This window comes from Tympanuchus pallidicinctus, unplaced genomic scaffold (assembly GCF_026119805.1).
Source record: "Tympanuchus pallidicinctus isolate F22 unplaced genomic scaffold, pur_lepc_1.0 scaffold5, whole genome shotgun sequence".
Lineage (NCBI taxonomy): Eukaryota > Metazoa > Chordata > Aves > Galliformes > Phasianidae > Tympanuchus > Tympanuchus pallidicinctus.
Genome location: NW_026294769.1, coordinates 29,091,579 through 29,113,357, shown reverse-complemented (window position 1 = coordinate 29,113,357; position 21,779 = coordinate 29,091,579). Strand labels below are relative to the sequence as shown.

General features: G+C 42.3%; 2 protein-coding genes across 4 annotated transcripts in view; one reads left to right on the top strand and one right to left on the bottom strand.

The window, feature by feature from the left end:
* Positions 1-20,653, top strand: part of EMILIN2 (elastin microfibril interfacer 2) — a 33,962-nt gene extending 13,309 nt beyond the window's left edge. For 2 of the 3 annotated variants that reach the window (XM_052703446.1, XM_052703447.1), the window contains 6 exons: positions 9-184; positions 2,325-4,247; positions 8,720-9,049; positions 9,566-9,604; positions 15,341-15,475; positions 16,351-20,653. In XM_052703446.1, coding sequence (XP_052559406.1) covers positions 9-184; positions 2,325-4,247; positions 8,720-9,049; positions 9,566-9,604; positions 15,341-15,475; positions 16,351-16,688 — 2,941 coding nt within the window. In that variant the 3' untranslated portion in view covers positions 16,689-20,653. Of the gene's footprint in view, positions 1-8; positions 207-2,324; positions 4,248-8,719; positions 9,050-9,565; positions 9,605-15,340; positions 15,476-16,350 lie in introns of those variants that run through there. The other variant, XM_052703448.1, reaches the window with a different exon arrangement.
* Positions 1-21,779, bottom strand: part of MYOM1 (myomesin 1) — a 289,844-nt gene that overhangs the window by 146,827 nt on the left and 121,238 nt on the right. The window lies entirely within an intron of this gene.

Here is a 21,779-nt window from a genome sequence, read left to right as displayed (position 1 = left end):
TTTGGCAGATACCGAACAAGTTTCAGACCTCGCTACACGGTTGCATATAAGACTGTGACAGAGCTAGAATGGAGATGCTGTCCTGGGTACAAAGGAGAAGACTGCAGAGAAGGGCCATCGGAACAGCCTAGGGCAGCTCGTCGGCCCACAGCACCAGCAAAAGCTATTGTGAAGAAAGGCTTGGGTAACTTTTTCTTTCAGTTTTGGTATGCATGATCATGTCTGGTTTCTTGCTTTTGTCCTCTTAACAATCGTTATGGTTTTGATTAAACTCAACTGCTGGCAGGTACAGGATCTGTATGCAAGATACTGTGTGGCAGGAAAACAATAGCCAGGCAACAGTATTAAGATTACTGAGAATTTCCTGAAGAACAACGGAGGGATGGATGTGGAACACTGGCCAATAAATGCCAGCTCTCTGCTCATGATTCAGGGAAATATTAAGGTCTTTTTCTTTTTTTTTTTTTTTTCTTTCTAGTAGTATGAAGAGATTTTGTGTTTGTTTGTTTCTTCAGTCTTTGGAAAGAAAGATATATTTGAGAGGAGCTGCTATTAAAACAAAAAAGAACGTACTAATTTTAATACTAGGAAATTCTTCCTAGCAGTTTCACAGTGCTTTGTTTGTTCAAGGGTTTGAGCAGATTTTACATATTAATACTAGATGACTTACCTTAAGTAATGGGTAAGGGAATAATAAGCCTCAAATGCTGAAAAAACATCTTAAAGAATGAATTATGTTTGTATGAGATACTGTATTCTTAAAGGGTAAGAGGAGTGTTCTTACTGTAGTATTATGATTTTTACCATTAAGAAAAGATGATGAAAAGATGTTTCCTTCTAAAGGGCTTTTTCACAGCATCACAGGAGATTAATATCACATATAGCACTTAGTCAGATTTCCAGTGGCTTTTTTAATGTAGTTGAATGAAGTGGTTTGAATACATGGCTTTAAATTATTTCTATAGATTATATGCATTCTTTAAAAATAAGGCTTTTAAATATTTTAGTAGCCCACCTAAAATATTACTTCCAAAGGTGTTGCACAAAGGTTGATAATAAAACACAGCAATCTCTTTAGTAACTTGTATGCTGCTTATATAGAGAGATTTTCTTTCTGCTCCTACAAAAAATCCCCAAAAAACTGTTTCCGTGAAAACATGGACCAATGTGTATGTAGTAGCTACACTCCATGTATTCATACTTCTTCAGTATTAAATTGGCCACCATGCCAGTCTTGAATATCCTTTGTGCTGTCTTTAAGCTGAAATCCAGTTTAAAACTAAGAATAATTCCGATCTCGTTGCTTTCAGCACCTATCTTAATGTTATCTTACCTTATAGCTTGGAACCAGTGCTAGGATTCTTTAGTCTGAAAATTAAACTGTTAACAATTCTTGAGCACAACATAGACACAATTTGACAGGAGACTTTTCTTATTCTTAGCTGTTTACTTGTCATCTGAAAGAACTCTTCTGATGCTAAGAATTCATGTATCTGTTTTCCATAATAAAGTATATTTTCTCCTTCACTTCTGCTTCTTAACTTCATTTTACTTGTTCTTGTTCCTGTAACGGAATGCTTTAATTGTGCAAAGGTCTTTGAATTTTGAATTATAAGAAGGATATAGTGCAAAATCAGAATTGGGAATATGGATGCTGTTATTAGAGAATTTGCTTCTTAGTGCATAATGGCAAAGGGGTATGTAAATAAATAGTCTGCTTGTACTTTTTTCATTGAAAGTGTGTAGTGCTAGTGTTAGTTTAGTTTTGGATACGCAGAGATTATGCTTTGTTTACTATTTAAATATGTATCAAATTAGGGTTAGGGTTGCATAATTTTGCAATGAGTGTGATAACAAGAGTGAAGAACTCTATCCAGTAATATGCATTTGAACTCAAACTCAGCAAAATACTGGAGCACAAAGCCTCTTAATGCACATAGGTTGTTGCTACTCAAATCTTCAATGGAAATTTAAGAGTGGCACACACTAAGTTATTGCTACAGAGAATACCATTGTTCTAAGAGAATTGTGTCTTGACGTGTATAAATCTGTAATGTTGTATTAGTGATTTTCTGCTTGCTAATTTATTTAACAATTAGTATCATGGCAGGAATTGGTCAATGTTATAAAACTTCGAGTTTGAAAATATTTGGTAGAATTTTAATAACAAACTACTGAAAGAACTGACAGGAAAAGGAACTAACATTGTGCATTCTAGAGCATTATTTGGATTTCAGCAAAAGTACAATCATTTTCCTTTGACTGAAACAGACACAGCTAGGAATACTCATGCAAAGACTTTGTCTGCTATTTCTTTGAAACAGATGCTGAACCAACAGAAGTGCCAGAACCTCCACCACATGAGAAGAAAATGCAGTTTTTTGAGGAAGAATTATTTAGACTTACGCGATCGGTGATAGAACTTCAGTCCTCCTTGGCACGTGTGAACGAAAATCTGAAGCTGACTGTTCAAGAAGATGCCAGTAAGATGTTGGTCACTTGGCTGAACAACCTTTATGATCGCCCAGAGCCTGATAGTGCAGTTAGTGGTGAAACAGATAGTATTCATCTGCCTGGACTCAGCAATAAAGATCAGAAGGACCCTTTTGTTGATTTTGAAGTGGAAGATCTGAAATCTGAGCTAGCTGAGGTCAAAGAGGCCTTGAAGAACAGGAATGATAAGCTGGAAGAACTGAATGGTAAAGTAAAAGGCTATGAAGGACAGTTAAAACAACTGCAGGAGGCAGCACAGGGACCCACAATAACAATGCCTAGTGACAATATATATCGGGAATATATAGACTCAAGATTTGAGTCCCTCAGACAGGAATTGCTGGAAGGATTTGAAAAGAAAATGGCAGATCTGAAGAACTCTTGTGAATACAAACTACAGGATATCCAGCAGCAGTGTGATGACAATGAAAATAACTGTTTAGGTATAATAGATGTTATAAAAGGCAAAGAAAATGACTTGAAGAAGGAGATAAATTCTCTCCGTACTCAGATTCCATCAAACCATTCCGGTTGCTGCAAGGAGAGTGAGAGAAATGACTTGGACCAGCAGATAAAAGATTTAGATAAGAAGCTTGACAGAGTTGTGGAAGCACACAGGATCTTGAACGTGAGAATAGATAATGAAATCAGTCGATTGTCAACTCCAGATTTGGAAGACATGTTTGGTGAGAGGCTGGAGGAGCTAGATGCAAGGATGAACATCACTGAACGAAATGCTGAAGAGCACTGCTTTTACGTTGAGGAAACTCTCCGAAACACTATAGCTGTTGAGGCAGATGAGCTGAGAGACTTGTTTGACCAAAAACTGCGGGCACTAGAAGATAGGCTGGGTGGCACTATTTTAGAGATGGCTAATAGCACAGACCCAGATGGAATGTACATGAATCCTGTGCCTATCATGCCCAGTGACACTGGGTTTGCAAATGAGCAATTTACAGCAGAGATGAATCTCATGAAAAACAAACTGCTGTCCCTTGAACGCCTCTGTGGGCAGAAGTGTCAGTCTGTACCACAAGGTATGGAGAACCTTCAGAAAGAGCTAGAAAATTGTAATAACAATTACAGTCACTTGCTTATGAAAACAGAGAACAACTCTGCTCTTCTGCAATTTTTAAATAGCTCTCTTAATGAGAAAATTAAGGGCAACCAGCGTGACAACCAGAAAATACAGAGAGATTTACGTGTACTCCGGTATAGTCTAAATGTCATGGATAAAGATGTGAAGAATATTCAAGATGGCTTGAATAATTGCAAGGAGCAACTTCTGGGAGTCAACTCAACCTGCAGAAAGACACAAAGAGGTGTCTACCGAAAAATTGATCAAATGCAGAAGACATTTGCAAATCAAACCATTCATCCTAGTGATAATTGCTGCAGTGAAGTGAGAGAGAGACTAGAACAATTAAATGACCAAATCCTGAATGATCATAGCAAGTGTAAAGAAAAGACCCATGGTATGCAGGACGGCGTTTCAGATGTTGAGAGCAGAGTCTCACGTGTTGAAAAGGTTTGTGGCAAGCTGGACTCTGTTTCGGGTAGCTTGCAGAAGATAAAAGAAGGTCTAGATAAGCACGTGAGCAGCTTATGGAACTGCATACGTGAAATGAATGGAACTATATCATCTCATTCCAAAGATATTTCTGGCCTCAAAAATTCTGTCCAGCGGTTTTATAGTCAGGTCTCTAAAATTACTACAGACATGGAAGGCATGCTGAAATCACAGTCTGACACAAGTAAGTTTTCCTGTCTTTTTAATGCTGTTTTATTTGCTTTTAACAGGCCTTTCTTTTCAGAATCATATATCATATATAGATTAACTAAACAAAGGAGGAAAAAAATAATTTTACACCATTACTGCTTTGTTTTTACAACTGCAATTTTGACTCTTTGCTTTAGAACACCATCGAGAACTTTGACTGCTTTTAAAAAGCATTCTTAAAAGAAAAAAACGTACCATGTACTTTCATGCCTACTTTAAGCCAGAATAAGTAATATTTTTAGATAGTGTATTTAAATGAGTTATAGTTAATAGTTATCTGTGGGTGTTATTCCAGTTAATTTTATTCAGCCTTATTTTTCGTATGTGTGTATATGTGAAATTATGTGTGAGAATCCCCCAGCTGATTCCTCCAGGGGAATTTAAGGGTAAGTTGAGAAAACTGAAGACAAAGGAATTTGAATTTAAGATAAGAAAGATTCCCTGTAAGTTTTTTCCACAGCACGTGTTAATAATTATAACTCAGCATCAACTCTTTCATGTGCAGCTTTCACAAACAAGCTCTGGCATATTTTGATGTGTCAATTTAACACTTCGTAGCCCTGCCAGAAGTTTGCATTCCCACAGTGTAGTTGGCAAGTTGACAATATGCTTACGTCACCACTGGCGTTGTTTTCACGTCTCGGCCATTTCTGTTAGTCATCCAACTTGTTAGCTCAATGTGCCTTCCCAGTGAGTTTCAAGTTTGAGTGGTTGAGAAGCAGAGGCACATCCTGTTTGGATCATAATACCATGAAATGGTGACTTCTGCATGTCAGTGAACCTGGCTATGATGGTTTAGAGACCTTGCCAAATGCCAGTCACTCCCCTCTGCAGTTCTTGCCTAAAATTTCAGCAATGTTTTTTGAAAGAGTCGAAGTTTTCTGAAGCAAGTTGGTTTCCTGTTTCTGTTTCCATGAGGAACAAAAAAACATAGGAAGTTCAGACTATTCTGAAATTTCACTTTTCAGTTGGTTGTGTAGTGCAGGAGATGCTTCTCGTTTTAATTCTGTGTATATCTGAGGTAAATTTGACACAAGACAAATTACTGTGTCAAAAATCGAGATAGAGATGCCATGTTTGGGTCTGTCCAGTCCTGCTGGAGTATTAATTCTTGGATGAAGTTGGTGTCTTCAGAGGGCAGAATGCATTCGGGTGGTGAGAGAGCAGTATGAAAGAGGCCAATTTCTGTGTCTGGCCCTAAATCTGAAGAAAAGGTGCTAAAAGAAAACCTCATAAGTTGTTGGAGCTGGTGTTGTTTGGGAAAAATCTGATGCATAACTGAGACTCTGCTTGTGTGCATGGAAAAGTTTCTTCAGGAAAGATCCAAAGTAATTTCTGTTGGGAAGAATGCTTCTCCCATCCCCAGGCAAAGACTTGAAAGCTTGTGCTAGATGTGTTTGTTTTGAGTGTTTGATTAAGACCAAATGTATTGCAGTACTTAACACAAAATTCCTTCTGAGGTGAGAAGCTCTTGTATTAAGTACTAATTAATTTAATTATTTTTAATTCTCTTCCATTGAAGGCAGAAGTGAGGAGGAATAGAAGAGGTCCAAAATTCTTGGATATTCATAGTAAAATCTTCTCTCAACATCTATTACAGCGTTATAAGGCATTAAAAAGCCTAAGCTTACCTGGGCTGCCATAGCATAATTCAGTTTCATAGCAGAGCTGTTCTCTGCATCCACCACTGGGTTTTAAGGCACCCAGGGAGAAGCCCAGCTGTTAGGGCTGGGAAGTGGAGTAACCTGGGCGGCTGGTTCTGCTTCAAGCTGCTTCTGGCCCCTCAAGGGTTCATGCGTTGATCCTCAAATGTTTCCAATTAAAATAATACTGTCTAGCACAGCAGTCTGGTAAACTTTGATAATTGGAGGTCCAGAAAGATTTTGGCAAAAGAGCCACTTTGGAAAGCAGTTTGGAAGCCCCGTTACGGGAGCTGGGCACGGCTCTAACGGTTTTTACTTTCATGTGTGACTGTGGGATCCTCTCTGATACCTATGCTGATTGGAAAGGTTTTCAGTTCTGGCTGTAGATCAGTGCTAAATTTCTTCTGTGCTATTTGCCAGCATATCATAGCATTCAAGTGATATCATTTGACTTCAGAAGGACCAGAACTGGAACAATTCATTACTAATATATGGTTGTGGTAAGGCAAGGATACTTCAGAAGGAATACAACTTCAACTCTTATCACTTAATCTAGGAGCGTTGCTATATTTTCTTCTGAATTTTTTATTCAGATGTTTTGAATTCAGAGTCCAAACTAAGACACGGCATTAGAGAATGGCTGCACATGATAGCACATAGAGACCCAGAGGATAGCACATAGAGACCCAGAGGCCAGAAGCATGTGGTATTAGTTTGGATTTCTGGTGAAGATTGCATAACATTGTTCTGTTAGCATTAAACAAGGTGATGGCAGGTGGTGGTCTGCTCCAAGCACATAAATGACTGCATATGATGTATTTGCCAAGGTAATGCAATCCAGCCATATTTTGTCCAAAATAAAATGATCGCTGCCCCCAGCTCTTCATCTTATACTATAAGTCCTTGCAGAAGAGCTTCTCATTGCAGTCTGTTCCTCTCTGCAGGCACAATTGTTCTTCAAATGTTGTGAAACTAAGTGGTGTCGAAGTCAGAGGTTTCTTTTTTGCTGCTGGCTTTTCATACAGATTCATGAAGCTTTTTGGTGGATGGAAGTATAGTCTTAAAGCCAGCTGCTTGTAGTTTGCTTTGGTTACCGTTATTTGACCTGAGCTGCAATTCCTCTGGTGATTGTAGAAGAGTTTGAAAAATAGCAGCTAAACATCATCTGCTGGACTTACAATGTAAGAAACAGACTGTACACTCTGCATTACGTCAGTGAGAGATAACATTAACTGTTAGCATTGTATCACAAATTAGGGTCATAGAATTGCAGAAAGGTTTGGGTTGGAAGGAACCTCAAAGCCCACCCAGTCCCACCCCGTGCTATGGGTAGCGCTGCCCCCAGCAGCTCAGCTGCCCAGGGCCCCATTCAACCTGGCCTTGAGTGCTGCCAGGAAAGGGGCACCACAGCTTACATGGGCAGCTGTGCCAGCCTCACTGCCCTCTTAGTAAAGCATTTTTTCCTAACATCTAACCTAAATCTCCCCTTTTTTAGTTTAAATCCAGGGCAAAGAACTCATTAAGTACCTCAGCTTTCTTCATGTCTAAAGAAGAAGCCAGTTCTCCTCATTTCCCAGAGGGGGCACTCTCCTTTGCTTGTCTCTTAGAACTGATGTAAAATCAGCCAGCAAAACTCAGGAAGACTTTTTTAGAGGGCATATATAGCAAATGAATGCAGGTGTTAGGAGACTGTAACTTTGGATAGCCTTATAGTGACTTGGAAAGCTTATGTGAAGTTCTTATGAGGGGTATGGAGGGCCTGGGTCCTGCTGCAGACTCTGGTGGAGTGTCTGGCATGACGAGTTGAATTGGGTAGTTTGCAAGGGGACGTTTGTCCATTTCTCACTCCCATCCCTTTGCCTAAAGTCATGTTTCAGTCTTAAATTTCAACAAATATATCCAGTGCTAATGTACTATATCAGTGTAGTTAGAAATTTTTTACTATGCTGAAATGTGCATTTAGGCAGGAACTTTTATTTGTTAATACCATTCTTGATGTAGACATAATTCAGCTTCCCACTTCAGAGGATATTGTATCCTTAAATTTAATCTGGGACTTCATTTATATGAATACATCATAATTCCTATAAGGAATTTAGAACTGGAATAGATCTCAAGTGTAACTGTGTCAGCCCTGATGTCATATGCATTGGCTGCCCTGCTGGAAAACTCTCTTAATGGTATCTCTTCTTTTTAAACAATAAAGGCACTTTGGGTAAATTATATCCTGGGGTTCTGTCTTTGTTGTTAGAAAATATTAGTAATGGGAGCACTTAGAATTATTAATTCATTGCTTTTCAAAGGAGAGGAAAATCCCTAAGCCAGTGTCCATTTACTCTTTTTCTTCTGTGGATTTATTTTTTTTTCAAGCTCAAGGCTTGGATATGAACAAGTCTGCTCTGTGCTGGGTGTTGAGGGCAGAGTAGAAGGAAGAGATGTCAGCAGGAGTGACGTGAAGGAAGGAAGGAGAGCGTAGGGCGGGGGATGAAAGCACTGGAGGGAGGCAGCTGTAAAATACAGGCTGGCTTGGTGCAGAAAGCCCAGGCTGGACTAATCAAGGGAGTGTTCACAGGTTGCTTTGACTGTTGCTCATCCCATCCCTGTGGCACAGGCTGAGGAAGTGGGCAGTCTGTTGTATTTCAAGTGCAATGTGGAGTTTTGTCCACGTGGCTCAGTGTCTGAGTGGTAAGATGGTCTCGAATTGAGTCCCATTTAATTCTGAAATACTTTCATCAATGTGCATGCAGCAGTTCTGTGTTAGGCAAATAATTCTCGGTTATTTTCTTCTTCAAATGTTCCAAAGGGCGACCAGAAGCACCGCGGCAGGCAGTGCCACCGAGACCTGCGCTGCAGCCCCAGCCTGGCGCACCATTGCTGCCCTCCAGGCCCAGGATCCAGCCCCCACGGCAGCGGCCCCCGCTGCAGCCGCCACAGCCCAGGCCTGCACGCCCGGGGCTGCCTGGCTCAGCCCTGACTCCATTCCTGCCTGGCACGACCGGGATCATCCTGGAAACCGGGGAGGCCGGACCTCCTGGCACAGTGCTGATGTCAGGGAGAGGCCGGCTGAGAAGCGTCGATGGTCAGGCTGGTCAGAGCACCATGCCCATTGCGGAGGGGTACGCTGGAGCACCAGGTGAGAGTCAAACGAATAGTGAACTCTTCAGTAAGACCCATGGACACGCCAGGTCTTTTCTAGGAGGGCCTTCCTGTTCACCTGTTACAGCTATTTGGAGCAGGCTTATGGCAGAGGTGATTTGTAATGGAGCTTGGCAGCCTCCAGCTGGCGATGGAAGCAGGGGAAACGTGCTCAGCGCCAGTTTTGTTACCTCTGCCAGGGCTGTGCAGAGCATATGATGTCAGTGGGGCTGACGTAAAATTCGTGGTGAGTACAGCAGCATTTGCCACTAGGGAGAACTAACTTTTTCTTCCTGTAGTGCTTATAGTGTATTAGAATAAGAATTTAGTTTTCTTTGCCACAACCACAGCAGCTTAACGATAATCTGAGCATTTTGTAGGAGATGCTGTTTGTTAACTATTTCAGTGGCTATTTTATGCTAACAGAGGATATTTTTCTAGAAGAATGCAATGATTCTCTGTCATAATGTACTCACTTACATACCATGCAACACATATTACTTTTCCTTTTCAGGATATCCAAAGTTATCACCTCCAAACATAGACTCTCAAGGTAAGATCATTGTTTCCTAGAAATTCTTTGCACAGGTGCTTTATTTCAGACTCTAGAGAGTGCTGGCTGGGAGAACAAAGTGATGTTGAGGAAAATCTGATGCGTTTTTTGTTCTACCCAAGCATTAAATCTGCATCCTTTGAAAATTTGATCTTAAAAAATAATTCATTTGGGGCTCTTGTTGCTTATTTTGTGAGGTTGTTTTTTTATTTTTTTATTATAGTTTCTGTTTCCTAGCAAATGTCAGGATTGACTTTTTTCCTTTTAAGTGAAAAAATAGACAATTCTTTCCAATGAATTTAATATTTCTTTAGTAAGAGATTAATAAGGCTGATTCTAAGGTCTTGAAGCACTGTTAGTAACTGAGATAGCACGTGAGTTGGTCCTCCTCACGGGGGAGTTTCTGCCTTTGTTGAAAAGATGACAACACGTTCCTGACTACAGTGAAAGTAGGAGTGTTTCCCACTGTCCACCACCATTTAGAAAGATGTAAAATGCAGTTTTCTAGGTTAGGTGTAGCTTTATCATAATTGTGTATTTAATAATTCACTCATGGATTTGTATGATAAACAGGTATATTACCTTTGTGTGGGAGACACTAGTTGGCCACAATAATTATGTTGATGGGGTGCTGCCTGCCCTGCAGCCTCACACCCCGGATATTATCAAAGTCTTGTGAATGATATCCTGTGAATATTCCCACCCTTTCTTCACAAAGAATGATTTCATCTAAATTTGTTTAAGGAAGTATCATAAGTAGATACAAAATCAGGGCTTGATGGCATCCAAAATCCCAACCTTGGGTTTTAGTTTAGTAGCCTTAAAAAAAAATCACAGGTGCTCTTTCTGAAGGCTGATCTGAGGACTGACAAGAAGAGCTGTGAAGATTCGATGTCATAATTCTGATACCTATACTTTCTAATTAAAAATCTATCAGAGCCTTGAAGCAATCTTGAGGATTGCAGTGGCAAGAAAAAGCAGCAACAGATAAGGCTTCTGGAAAAGGATGTGAAGAAAAGCTCATTTATCTTGATGCCAGCTAAGTCAATATAAATGCCTAGATTTCTGTGATAAATGGATATCCTGGGGCTTTATTCTTCTCTATACAAACTTCTGCAGTTATAGGCAGTAGTATTTTAATAGGTTTATGCTAAAAATGTATGAACTCGTGCATGTTAAAAATGTTGGAAGGGCAGGGTGGGGTAGCTGATGTGCATGATTGCTGCTTGGCGGGACGTGTTGCAACGAAGGGTATCACCCTGAGATCTACAGAGATCTCAGATCTACAGAGATCTACAGAGAGGCTCAACCGAGGAGCTATTTTTCCTATCTATGCCTCTGAAGACTATCTCAATGTAAGACAGACCTGCTGATCTGTCACACTTCACCCAAAATTGCCTGCACACCCTGAGGTCAGATAAGGTCGTAGAAAGCAGTTAGTATGGTGTGGTACAAATGTGATGTGGCACAAATAGCTATTTTACTTATTGGAGTTGGGGCATTTACACCCACAGACCCTAATCATACGAGTGGGGACTGCTTATAAATAGCAGTGACAGAGGGCTATTTGGGGCAGAACACAGCAGCTGAAAAAGTTATAGAAATTAACAGCTGAGGAAGGGAAGATTTGGAGTTTATTGGAGGAAGGACTTAGGTAAGATGTTGAGGAATCTTTCATACCTAATTCTAGTTAATGATGTCTTTGTCAGTCTTCCACATTTTACGGTACTGAAATGGTAATTTGAAAGATCAAGCCTTGTACTGTAGAATCATAGAATCATGGAATTGCTCAGGTTGGAAAAGACCTTAAAGATCACTGAGTCCAACCACAACCTAACCAAACTACCCTAAATCTGACAACCCTCTGGTAAATCGTGTCCCTGAGCAAAGTCCTGTAATTCCTAAAGCAGAAAGCATGTATTATTAAATTGGCCTTCTAAGCACTCCCTTTAGTTTCTGATTCCCTTTCATTTCTGTTTCTGAGCAACAAGTTTATGATAAAGGTGAGCTAAATACCAGGACCAAAGTTCATCCGCTTAATCTCTTTTACTACAAAAAGCGTTGAATCAACTGTTACTGAAAAAAAGCATCATGAGCAGATATTGAAGCATGACAATTTTAGAGCCATGAGAACTTTTCTTTACTGACAGTTGCAGAGGCAGAGGTCACAGATTGGCTGATGAACTGGTCTGGGAGCCAATTAAAAAGTGCTTGAAGATCCCCAGTCACACAGATGGGCAAAGACAGAGCCAAGAAGAGGATTTGGACACTCTGATCAGCATACAGAGGATCACAGTGAAAACATTTCACTGAAAGCACAGACTGCCTTCCCCACTCTCTGGTTTGCATTGTTGGTAGTGCCCTCAACCCTGCAGCTCTGATGAGGGGTGATGGCTTCTCTCAGAGGAGCTTTATAGGAGATTTGCATTGGATATTAAGAAAAATTTCATCTCAGAGCGGTAAAGCAGTGGCACAGGCTGCCCTGGAGGTGTTCAAGAAAAGTGTGAATGTGGCACTGAGGGACATATTAATGGGCAATATTGGTGGTTGGTGGATAGTTGGACTACATGACCTTAGAGATCTTTTCCAGCCTTGATGATTCTCTGATTATTGTGCTGTGTAGTACCAAAAACTGCTGAGCCAATGAACCCTACTGCTGTATGAACACTGCTGAATATATGCAGATGAATGTTGGTCTGGGCTTTTTAATTCTTCTCACTTGTCTGATATTGAGCCGTTTCCAGTAAAGCTATGGAAATGTTTCAAATATAAAACCATGAGGTTTATTGTGATGTAAGATTTGTTTCTGCAGGTGCTCCTTGATTTGAAGAAAAAGTTTATTGAATACATAAATTCTCCTGCTGTGCTTGCAATGGATTCTCTTGCTTATTTAGCCCTTCCTTTTGATTGTTTGACTGGGAACAATATTCTGGTTATTACGCATTACTGATTCGGTGCAGTGGAAGGCATTGCGCCAGTGGTTGTGTTTTGCCACTGTTTGTATGAAAATACAGCATAATTCACAGAAGCAGACTTGAAGGCCTGGCTAAAGGACAGATATTTGTGCAAGGAACAGTAGGTCAGCCACAGGGCAAACCTTTTCTGGCTGAGATTTGTAAATTAGGAGTGTTAAGACCAGAAAGGGCTGTTACAGACAGACTTTTGGGCAAAGTAGCTGCATCTTCATAGCACACTGAATGAATTATAGAATCATTAAGGTTGGAAAAGACCACTAAGATCATCATGTCCAAACATCAGCCCATCCTCACCATGACCACTGACCACGTCCCTCAGTGCCACATCTGCACGGTTCACCTCCAGGGACGGTGACTGCAACACCTCTGTGGGCAGCCTGTGCCACTGCATCCTTCTGAGAAGAAATTTTTCCTATTGTGAGTTATGATCCATTTCAGAAACAGGTGACTATAGCACAGCTCACAGGGCCTGTGAATCTTTTGTGAAGCTTTTTCTCTGTCATGCTGTGTCTTCATGAGGATGGTGTATGTGATTCCTAGCTTTTAAATGCTTTGAAGCGTTTCTTCCTGATTTATTTGTAATTCCACATCACTAGCTTAAGTGAGACGTTCCAAGCCCAGACCTTGCCTGGAGAAACTGGTCTCTGTGTGAGGAAAAGCATTTGCAGGTGGGGATATGTGTGGGAGGTTGGTTAGCTTCTCTGTAAGGATCTGCAAAAGCATTGCTGAGAGCTATTGGTAGGACTTGTGAAAGCTTCAAACAGGTGCAGCTGGAAATCATAGAATCATAGAATGGCCTGGGAAGAGGACCACAGTGATAATGTAGTTTCAACCCCCCTGCTATGTGCAGAGTCACCAATCACTAGACCTGGGTGCCCAGAGACTCAGCCAGCCTGGCCTTGAATGCCTGCAGGGATGGGGCATCCACAACCTCTTTTAAACTAATCTACCAAATATTTAGAGGCATTTAAGGTTCCTCCTTTAGACCAGTACTCATGAAACTGAGCTGATGGCTCAGAAGAACAAGGCTGCGGATCTGAAGCAACTTCAGCAGCAGAATCTAAAGTCTATTCAAACAATTATTGTCAGTGCAGGAAAACCTAAGGGAAGCTGTGGTGAGCCAGGACAGGAGTCACTTCCCCATCCGGATGGTATGTAGCTGCTGTGAGTTCCAGCACAGCGATTATGGGCAAGCTGCAGAGTTTGTGCCATCTGTACTGTGTGGCTATAGGTGAGAAGAACCTGTCTGAGTCAACCAGTGAGAAGTTAGTTGATGTGCACTAACTGTTGGTTTCAGTCTCAGAGTAAGCTGTGAGTAGAAAGTGGTGTTGAAGTGCTGGAACTTTGCAGGAGCTCCTTAAGTAGACTTCCTGCAATTCATTTGGGCCCTTTGAAGAACTTCATCTCAGTTCAAAGGAGCTCCTGCACGTGCATTGGCAGCTAAAAGGGCTTCTGTCTCACAAAGCAGGCTAAGTACTGAATGAGGAGATTTCCAAAGATACATGAGACATCTGGTTAATAGCCCCGAAGGGAACTGCTGGTGGCTATTTGCATCTCCTTCCCCTAAGTTCCCCTGTGTTCATGCCAAGTTACTCAGGGGGGAAAAAAAAAAAGAAAAAAAGAAAAAAAAGGAAAGTCTAGTACAGCATTGGTGTATTCTCATTGTGGACAAAGATTTGTCACCTTCTTTGTATTGAAGTGAATTGAATGGTTGTATCATTGGTTGCTGATGGACACTGTCAAATTGAGAGAAAGAGGAAACAAATGTTTATTTTAAGGAAAGCAGAGCAAGGAGCAAGGACTGGCACAGCACAGAGATGACATGGATCCTAATCTGAGTAGGGAAGAAGTGAAAGAGCAGCCAAGGGGAACTTTAAGTGTATTCATTACTTACTAGTAATTGAGCTTAGAAACAAGAGCTGACCACTGCTGGCAGTGTTCCTGCTTAGGGGAAATGTGTAGAGGAAAGGGAACTAAAACAGGATGAACAGGTGGGTGGTCACTTAAGTCTTGTCTTTAAGTTTGTCTGCTTAAAAGCAAAATTTTGTCCTAATCGTCCCAAGGACATTTCATCAATCACCAGTGTAACTGCACTGTTTAGCTGGTAAACAGATGATAGTCATTGTGAAATACTCATGTGTCTGTCTGATTTGCTTATAAAACAGTAAAGATATAGAGTGAAAAATTCCCCAAAAGAAAAGGAGAAGAGCCCCAGGGATGGTTCTCTTTGTTGGAATACCTGTTGCTTTTGTAGATATTTTCACGGCTCTTTAGCAGAGGAAATTAGAGCTATATGCTCTGATTCTCAACTTAACTAGGAAAGCTGGCATGAACTATAGACCTTCAGCACTTCTGTTGCCACTGTGATGGTGATATAGAGCAGAGATGTCCAGGGGCAGCCTGAGTCCCATGGAAATTTTATGGCAGAGACTTGCTAAATTCAGGTACGGCATGATTTCCGCTTGCAGTATTTATGAGCCACGTTTCTTTTCCTTAGAAGGAAAAACAACTTGTAGGCAATGCCTGTTTTCTGACTGGGAGGCTGTGGCCAAAGGGGAAGTGTTGCAGTACTCAATGTCTTTTTAATGGTGAGACACCTGGGGCTTGGGCCAACAGTATGTAGTCTGCTAATTCTGGCATCCCTCAAGGGCTAGGCTGAGTGGTGTACCTGCGGGAACAGAGACACTGGGTTATAAACCATTACAGGGAAGGGCTGTGTTGTCCTGAAGTGACCCTAAGTCAATGTTCTTACCCATTTTAGGACCTGCTGCTGCTGCGGCCTCTCTGGTGTCCTTTTCAGCTGGGCTCACGCAGAAGCCTTTCTCCAGTGACGTTGGTGTTGTTCACTTTAACAAAGTGCTCGTGAATGATGGGGATTTTTACAACCCCAATACAGGTAACAGCCAAAGAACGGACCCACGAAGGTGCCAGATGGCAGTAACACGTTACCAGGGTATGATGCCATCCCTGGCCTTGTGGTGCATTGAACAAAACAAAATACATGAGTCCACCCAAACCAGATCCACCACGGTAGGAGCTTCCCATGGATTTAGCAGGCACACTCTTGTAATATTTGGTTTACCACACCACCCCAATCATGCTGAGGCACAGCTCATCACCAGCACTGCAGGTCTGTGTTCCTACCCCACCTCAAGCAGCTGCATCCAGTTAGAGCCGAGAAGCACTTGCTGACCCACCTCACTGTGGCCTGGACAGAGGAAGGAATGAGGTAATGTATTTTACCTCCCCAGTGATGGTTACCATGGCCACTTCCTTCTCAAGTGTCATATCTCTTGAGGGTGTTAGGCGTGCCTCAGCCTACTGGACACTTGCACAGCACGTGGCTGCCTTTTGCCTCCTCACCCAGCTATGAGTTGTGGCAACTCCTTAGGACAGGTGGCTTCTGAGTGTGGACAAGACATGCTAGTTAAAGTCCTGAAGGACTGGTGGGCTCTGACACAAAAGAAGTAGTAGGATTATATGTGTATCTCTGCAACAGGACTTAAGTGTACATCCCTGTGGTGTTGGTACTTTCTGCAAGCCGAGCCTGAAGTTCTAAAATGAATGGTAATGGAAGAGTCCTGTAGCGCAACACTCTCCTTTGCCTTCATAACTGCTTCCAGTTGGTCAGCTGCCTGAGCTGATCTTATCGCAATTATCTTTGTGAGCAGAGGATTAACCCATGTTGCTTCGTGTTTCTCACTGCATAGGGTGCTTGGGCCTGTCTGTGTTGACCAACTCGGACTAGCTCAGCCTGTCTCTCTCCTGCAGGCATATTCACATCACCATATGAAGGGCGCTACCTGATCACGGCTGTGCTGGCTCCGGAGAGGGATGAGTATGTTGAAGCAGTGCTGTCCGTCTCCAATGCAAGTGTTGCTCAGCTGCACACAGCTGGGTACAGAAGGGAACTGCTGGAGTACCACAAACCCTACTCGGGGAAACGGACCTGTGGTGGTCCTGGAACATTCCACCTTGTTCTTCACCTCAAAGCAGGAGATGAAGTAAATGTCGTCGTAACAGGAGGCAAGTTGGCCTACACAGACTCTGACGAAATGTACTCCACGTTTAGTGGGGTTCTCCTTTATCCTTCTATTTCCCATGTTTAGGCCCACCATCAAACAGGAGAGAAGGGTAAGATATTCTGAAGAAATTAAGAGTAATAAAATTCAAAGCTTTAATATATTCAGTTTATATATTTGATTTCAGTGATGATTTGTCTGTAATGAAACCTTTTTCTTGTCCTGTTACCAGAGATAGCTACAGCAGACCTGGTTCTGTAGCCAAACTACTCTTTCTCCAAGTCCTTGTTTACCTGTACAGACAGAACAGCTGTTAAGCAACAGTTGCATTCTGAGTTGATACTTCTCCACTGCACTCTTATCTGCTATATTAAATATCCTCTTTAGTTTTATCCCCAGTTTATCTCTGCCAGCATCCCAAGTGTATCAGAGTTTACATCTTAGCTGAAGTTTACAGCTGCAGTCAGCTATTTTTGCGCTTTCAGTAAAGCAGGGACAAGAAAGTGGGATTGTACAGGACACCATCGATGACTTCCTCGTCCTTCTGTTCTTTAATAACACGTTGTCAGTACGTTCTCACAAACCAAAAAGCAATTGCTAACCATGGTGGTGCAAGGAAGAAAATGATGTTTGCATCAGGTTTTTTTCTTGCCTTTAAGGACCAAGTGCAGTGCTCAGAGTGAGTGAGTGACTCCAGCACTGTGCAGGGAGGAGCAACCCTTGCCCCAGCTTTTCTTGGGTGGGTGAGAACTCTAAGGACTTCTGACAGTGCTGTTCTCTGGAACTCTTACAGTATTTGCATTAAGGTATTTTTCTTCTTTGTTGCGTTGTAAAAGATAGACCAGAGGAAAAAGAGATGATATGGGAAAACAGTCTTTTTAAACAGTACTGTCCAATGTACAAACAACGCACCAGAGGCACTGTGACTTTGTTTTAGCAGCCTCCTGCTTCAAGTGAGCTTTGTTTTACTTGTTTCACCACTCAGCATCAGTTGCTATGGACGGGACAACTTGCCTCTTAGCTTAAGCCGCAACAATTTTCTGTTTCTCCTGTCAGCCACTTCTCAGTGAAGGTGAGAAAACAGGTTTTTTGTCTCTTTTGAGTTAGCATTTTGAGCTCCTCTATGGCTGGAAAAAAATCTTAACCATGCTTTGATATGGGCAGAACTATTCACTGCCATCTATATGTTATACAAGTGGATCATCTTTTCATAGTCTGTTGATCCTGCATAGAGCTGTATTTATTATCACAGTAGTTTGTATAGTACGTTTTCCTTCTTATGAATCCAGAATGGCTTTTTGTAGCACAGACCAGATAATTCCTTTACGTGAAGGAAGAACTCCTTGTGCTGTAAGCCTTCAGCTGAAGCCTTTCCCATCTGAGGAGGTCAGATGAACACTTGCCTTTGTTGCATAGTTTTGGAATAGATACTCCCCAGTAACTCTGTTTCCAGGCGATGAGATGGGACCGTCCCACAACAAATGATCACATCCTGGAAGTTGAGCTGCCTTTGAGAAAAGCACACAGAAAAAGCTCTATCCCCCCAGGAGCTCTTCGTCAGTGCCTGTGCAGATATAGGAAGGAGCAGAGGAAGGAAATGGCCAGCAGATTTTTAAAGCATGTGAATGAAGGAGGTCTCCTGGTACCTGATTTTCTGCAGTTGGGGTTTTGCTGCCAAGCAGGAGGTAGCACTGGATGTATTCTGCTGCAGGAGCAGCTTTAGGCAGCAGCTGAAGGCACCTGGCACACTTGGCAGCCTGGGGAATGGAGCCAGTCCCTCTCCCTTCCCTGAGTTTGTCCTGATCTGTGCCGGAGCCATTAGCATGCAGTTAGCAACCGTGTGCTCATTCAGGAGTATCCTTTCTTATGTCCTAAATCAACAGCCCACTGCTCTCTCACTCCTTCTAGGTCTCAGAATTGAAGGGACAGACTGGAAAGATTTCTTTCTAGTCTTTCTGAAAGCCAGTTACATCAACCGTGTATATATATATGTATATCTGAATCAATTTCTCATTATGTATGAAAGCTGTAGAGGCATTTTTCCTTTTAGGATATTTTCTACTCTCCTCAAGAAAGCTGTGTGCTCTAAGAAGCTGGCTGCTGTCTCTGTGTGACTCAGTATTGTTGCATTTTGGTGCCTGTTCTAAAAATGACTCATGGAAACAAACAAAGCAAGCTGAGTGCCTGGGGAGTCCCAGCTGGCAAACACCACTTCTTCATTTTTATTTTTTTTCCCCTTCCAAGTGAGACATATTTTTAAGAATCAGTGGTGCAAGTTTAGCACTGGAGTTGTGTAGCTTTCATCACCTGGTTCTCACCTAACTGCTCCTCCAGGCTTCTACCTCCAGCTCACACATTCTCCCGAGCACAGTGCCCTCATGGCACAACGCTGCCTTTTGCCAGGAACCCTCCTTGCACCTGGGATCTGAGTGATCCCATACAGTGCAACACAACCAGTATTCACATGCAGCTAAAATTTTCTAAACTATATTACAGCAGGAGTGGTTCTCCTGTTTTGAGAACACCTTGTAGGGCTTTCAGGGATAGTTTCCTATTCACTATCTCTAGTGATAGCTAAAGCTATGAACTATGAGCATCCATGAGGAACCTCTGCGTTACACTCCTGCTTCACTTGAGAAAAATGAACCTTAATTACCACTGTCTCAGTAATTGCTGTAATCGGGGCAAGTGGCTCAGATCTTCTCAGAGCTTTCAGGGCATAGTATCTGCCCAGCTGGGATGATTGAAATGCTGTAATATAGGAAAGGAGAATCAGAGATCCAGTTGTCCTTCAGTCAGAATTTCGTTAAAACATTAAAACAAAATTCTTTGGCAAATCAAGCAAAATTATCTTGTCCCCTGTGCTTCTGTTTCCTATCAGAACAGGACAGACCAGCAAGCTGACAGCCAGGGAACGTACCTCTGCTCTGGCCAAACAGATTGCATCCTGGAGCAGTTGGGAAAGGCAGCAGAGAGCCAAACAATAATTGCAGGAAATTATAGGCAAGCTTGGAGCAAAGCAAGAAGGCAAATTTTCACCACAAAACATATGAAACTACCTCATTAATTTAATTTGCTGTTAAGACTTAGGAGACATTACTATACTGACCATTCAAAGCAATGAGGATTTTCTACAGCACCCCACCCTACAGCCATTCAGTGTACCCCAGGTTACTTGCAGCAGTTTTGCACAGTTCTTCTGACAGAGCATCTGATCAGCTTGGTGAGGATAACCAGCCATTCCAGAACCGCTACAAACAGCTAAAGAAGAACAGCTGTAAGTAAAAGGCACGGAAGGCAATTTGAAACAAAGTGCATGCAAGTCCTCACTAGAGCATGAAAAGGCCCCAAGGCACAGGGAACACACAAAGGGCTCTTCAGCTACAAGCTAGGGATTTGTATCAGGAGCAAATTTCTTCCTGAGGAGTTGGACTCAATGATCCTAATGGGTCCCTTCCAACTCTGGCTATTCTATAATTCAGGAGCATTGTATTTGCTAAGTAAGTCCTTATGGTACAGTGCGGTAATGGATATGAATGTTCCACCAAAACCACAAAGGCTGTCGCACTGTCAGCTTGCAGATGGAAGGAACATCTGCTTCCTTGAGCTTTGACCAGCAGCTGGGCTTTGGTTCCAAGTTGCTCCGAGATAATGGTGCAGACTGTCCTGGACCAAGGATCTGTCGAGGCTGATCATCAGCACAAGGTGGATTTGCAGTCAAGCCAGCCCTCCTGCAATGTATCCTGCAGACTTCAGACAAGGTGCAAAATAACAGCTCTGCCAGTCTTTTGTACAAGGGAGACTTCAAAGAACACCTTAGAACATGTTCATATGTAAGCAGGTTTTGCCATTTATGCATTTTGCTATCTTGATTGTATCAGAAAAGTATTGATTTTTTCCAGCAAAGAGCAGCTCATTTGAGTGTGTGCTTTGTGTGCATATGTATACCTACAAAAATGGATGTACAGAAACTGATACCCAGGAACAGGAAGAAAATTGTTCAGTGGAAACCAACTGCTGCCATGTCCAAATAAAACCTGCCTGTTTTGTGATCTCGGTGCTCCTTTGCTTTCCAGTGAACGTAGTAATATCTTAAGCTGAAATTTTTGCTCTCTCCTCCACCACCTTTAGAACTTCAGGTTCTAGTTTCTTAGTCAAGTTTTCCTGTGTATATTTACTTCAGTGTCAGACACTGGTACAGGTTTTGTGGTAGTACAGAAGTTCCGCCAACACAGTTCTTAGCTGCCCTTGTTTCTGGCTATTTCAATTAATCTCCAAATTTGGACTGGGGAGAGTAAATTTTATAAGAAGTCAGGACAAAATATGGACAGGTAGGAAGAAGGAGAAATAGTAAGGAAAGGGGTGGGAGAGAATAAGTAATTAGGAAAAAAACAGTGAAGAGCCTCAGATCTCTGTGCTGGCTAAGCATTACCTGCAGATGACAGCTGCTGAAAGTGAGCTTCAACAGCACAAAGTGATGTTTGAGTCAGGTTAGGGCTGCACGGCTCCCTCCAGCACTCCTTCAGCATGCCTACCCACCTCTTCATTGTGTGACTGTGGGAAAAGTGGAGGTTAACTCACATGCAGGAGCCCAGCTGGGAAGGAAGAGAGGATCAGACTGTACGTAACAACACCGAGTCCTCACATGCTGGATGCAGGCACTGGAAGACACAGGAACAGACATGGAATTCTAGACACAGCTCTGCCATGGCCTCCCCTCCTCACCACCTCTCCCTCTTACAGGGAGGCCAGGCCTGCCACCTCACAGGCCATGCAACCACCTTCCTTTGGGACTCCAGCAAGTTGTTGGTGAAGCTCCTTGCCAGCCCCTAAGGCCCTCAAAGCACAGTGACCAGTTGCCCACCACTCTATAGGAGCTTACAGCAGAGGCCTCTAATTCCCTACGTGTCTAAAACCGTTCTCACACAGATCAACCCACCCACCCACCGAAAACAGGCTTACTTACTGTCAGCTACAGAAAAACAATACAAGACCGGACAATACTTCTGCAACAAATCTGAACGTTGGGCATACACAGGACATGGCCACCTTTGCACTGCTTGCAGTTGCATTGTTGCTCACTGCACACAATGCACGAGCATTGAAACCGACGTGTGAAAGATGGGCAGTGTTGGGAAGCACCCAGATGCAAAGAGAAGGCTTCTGTGTGTGAGCAGA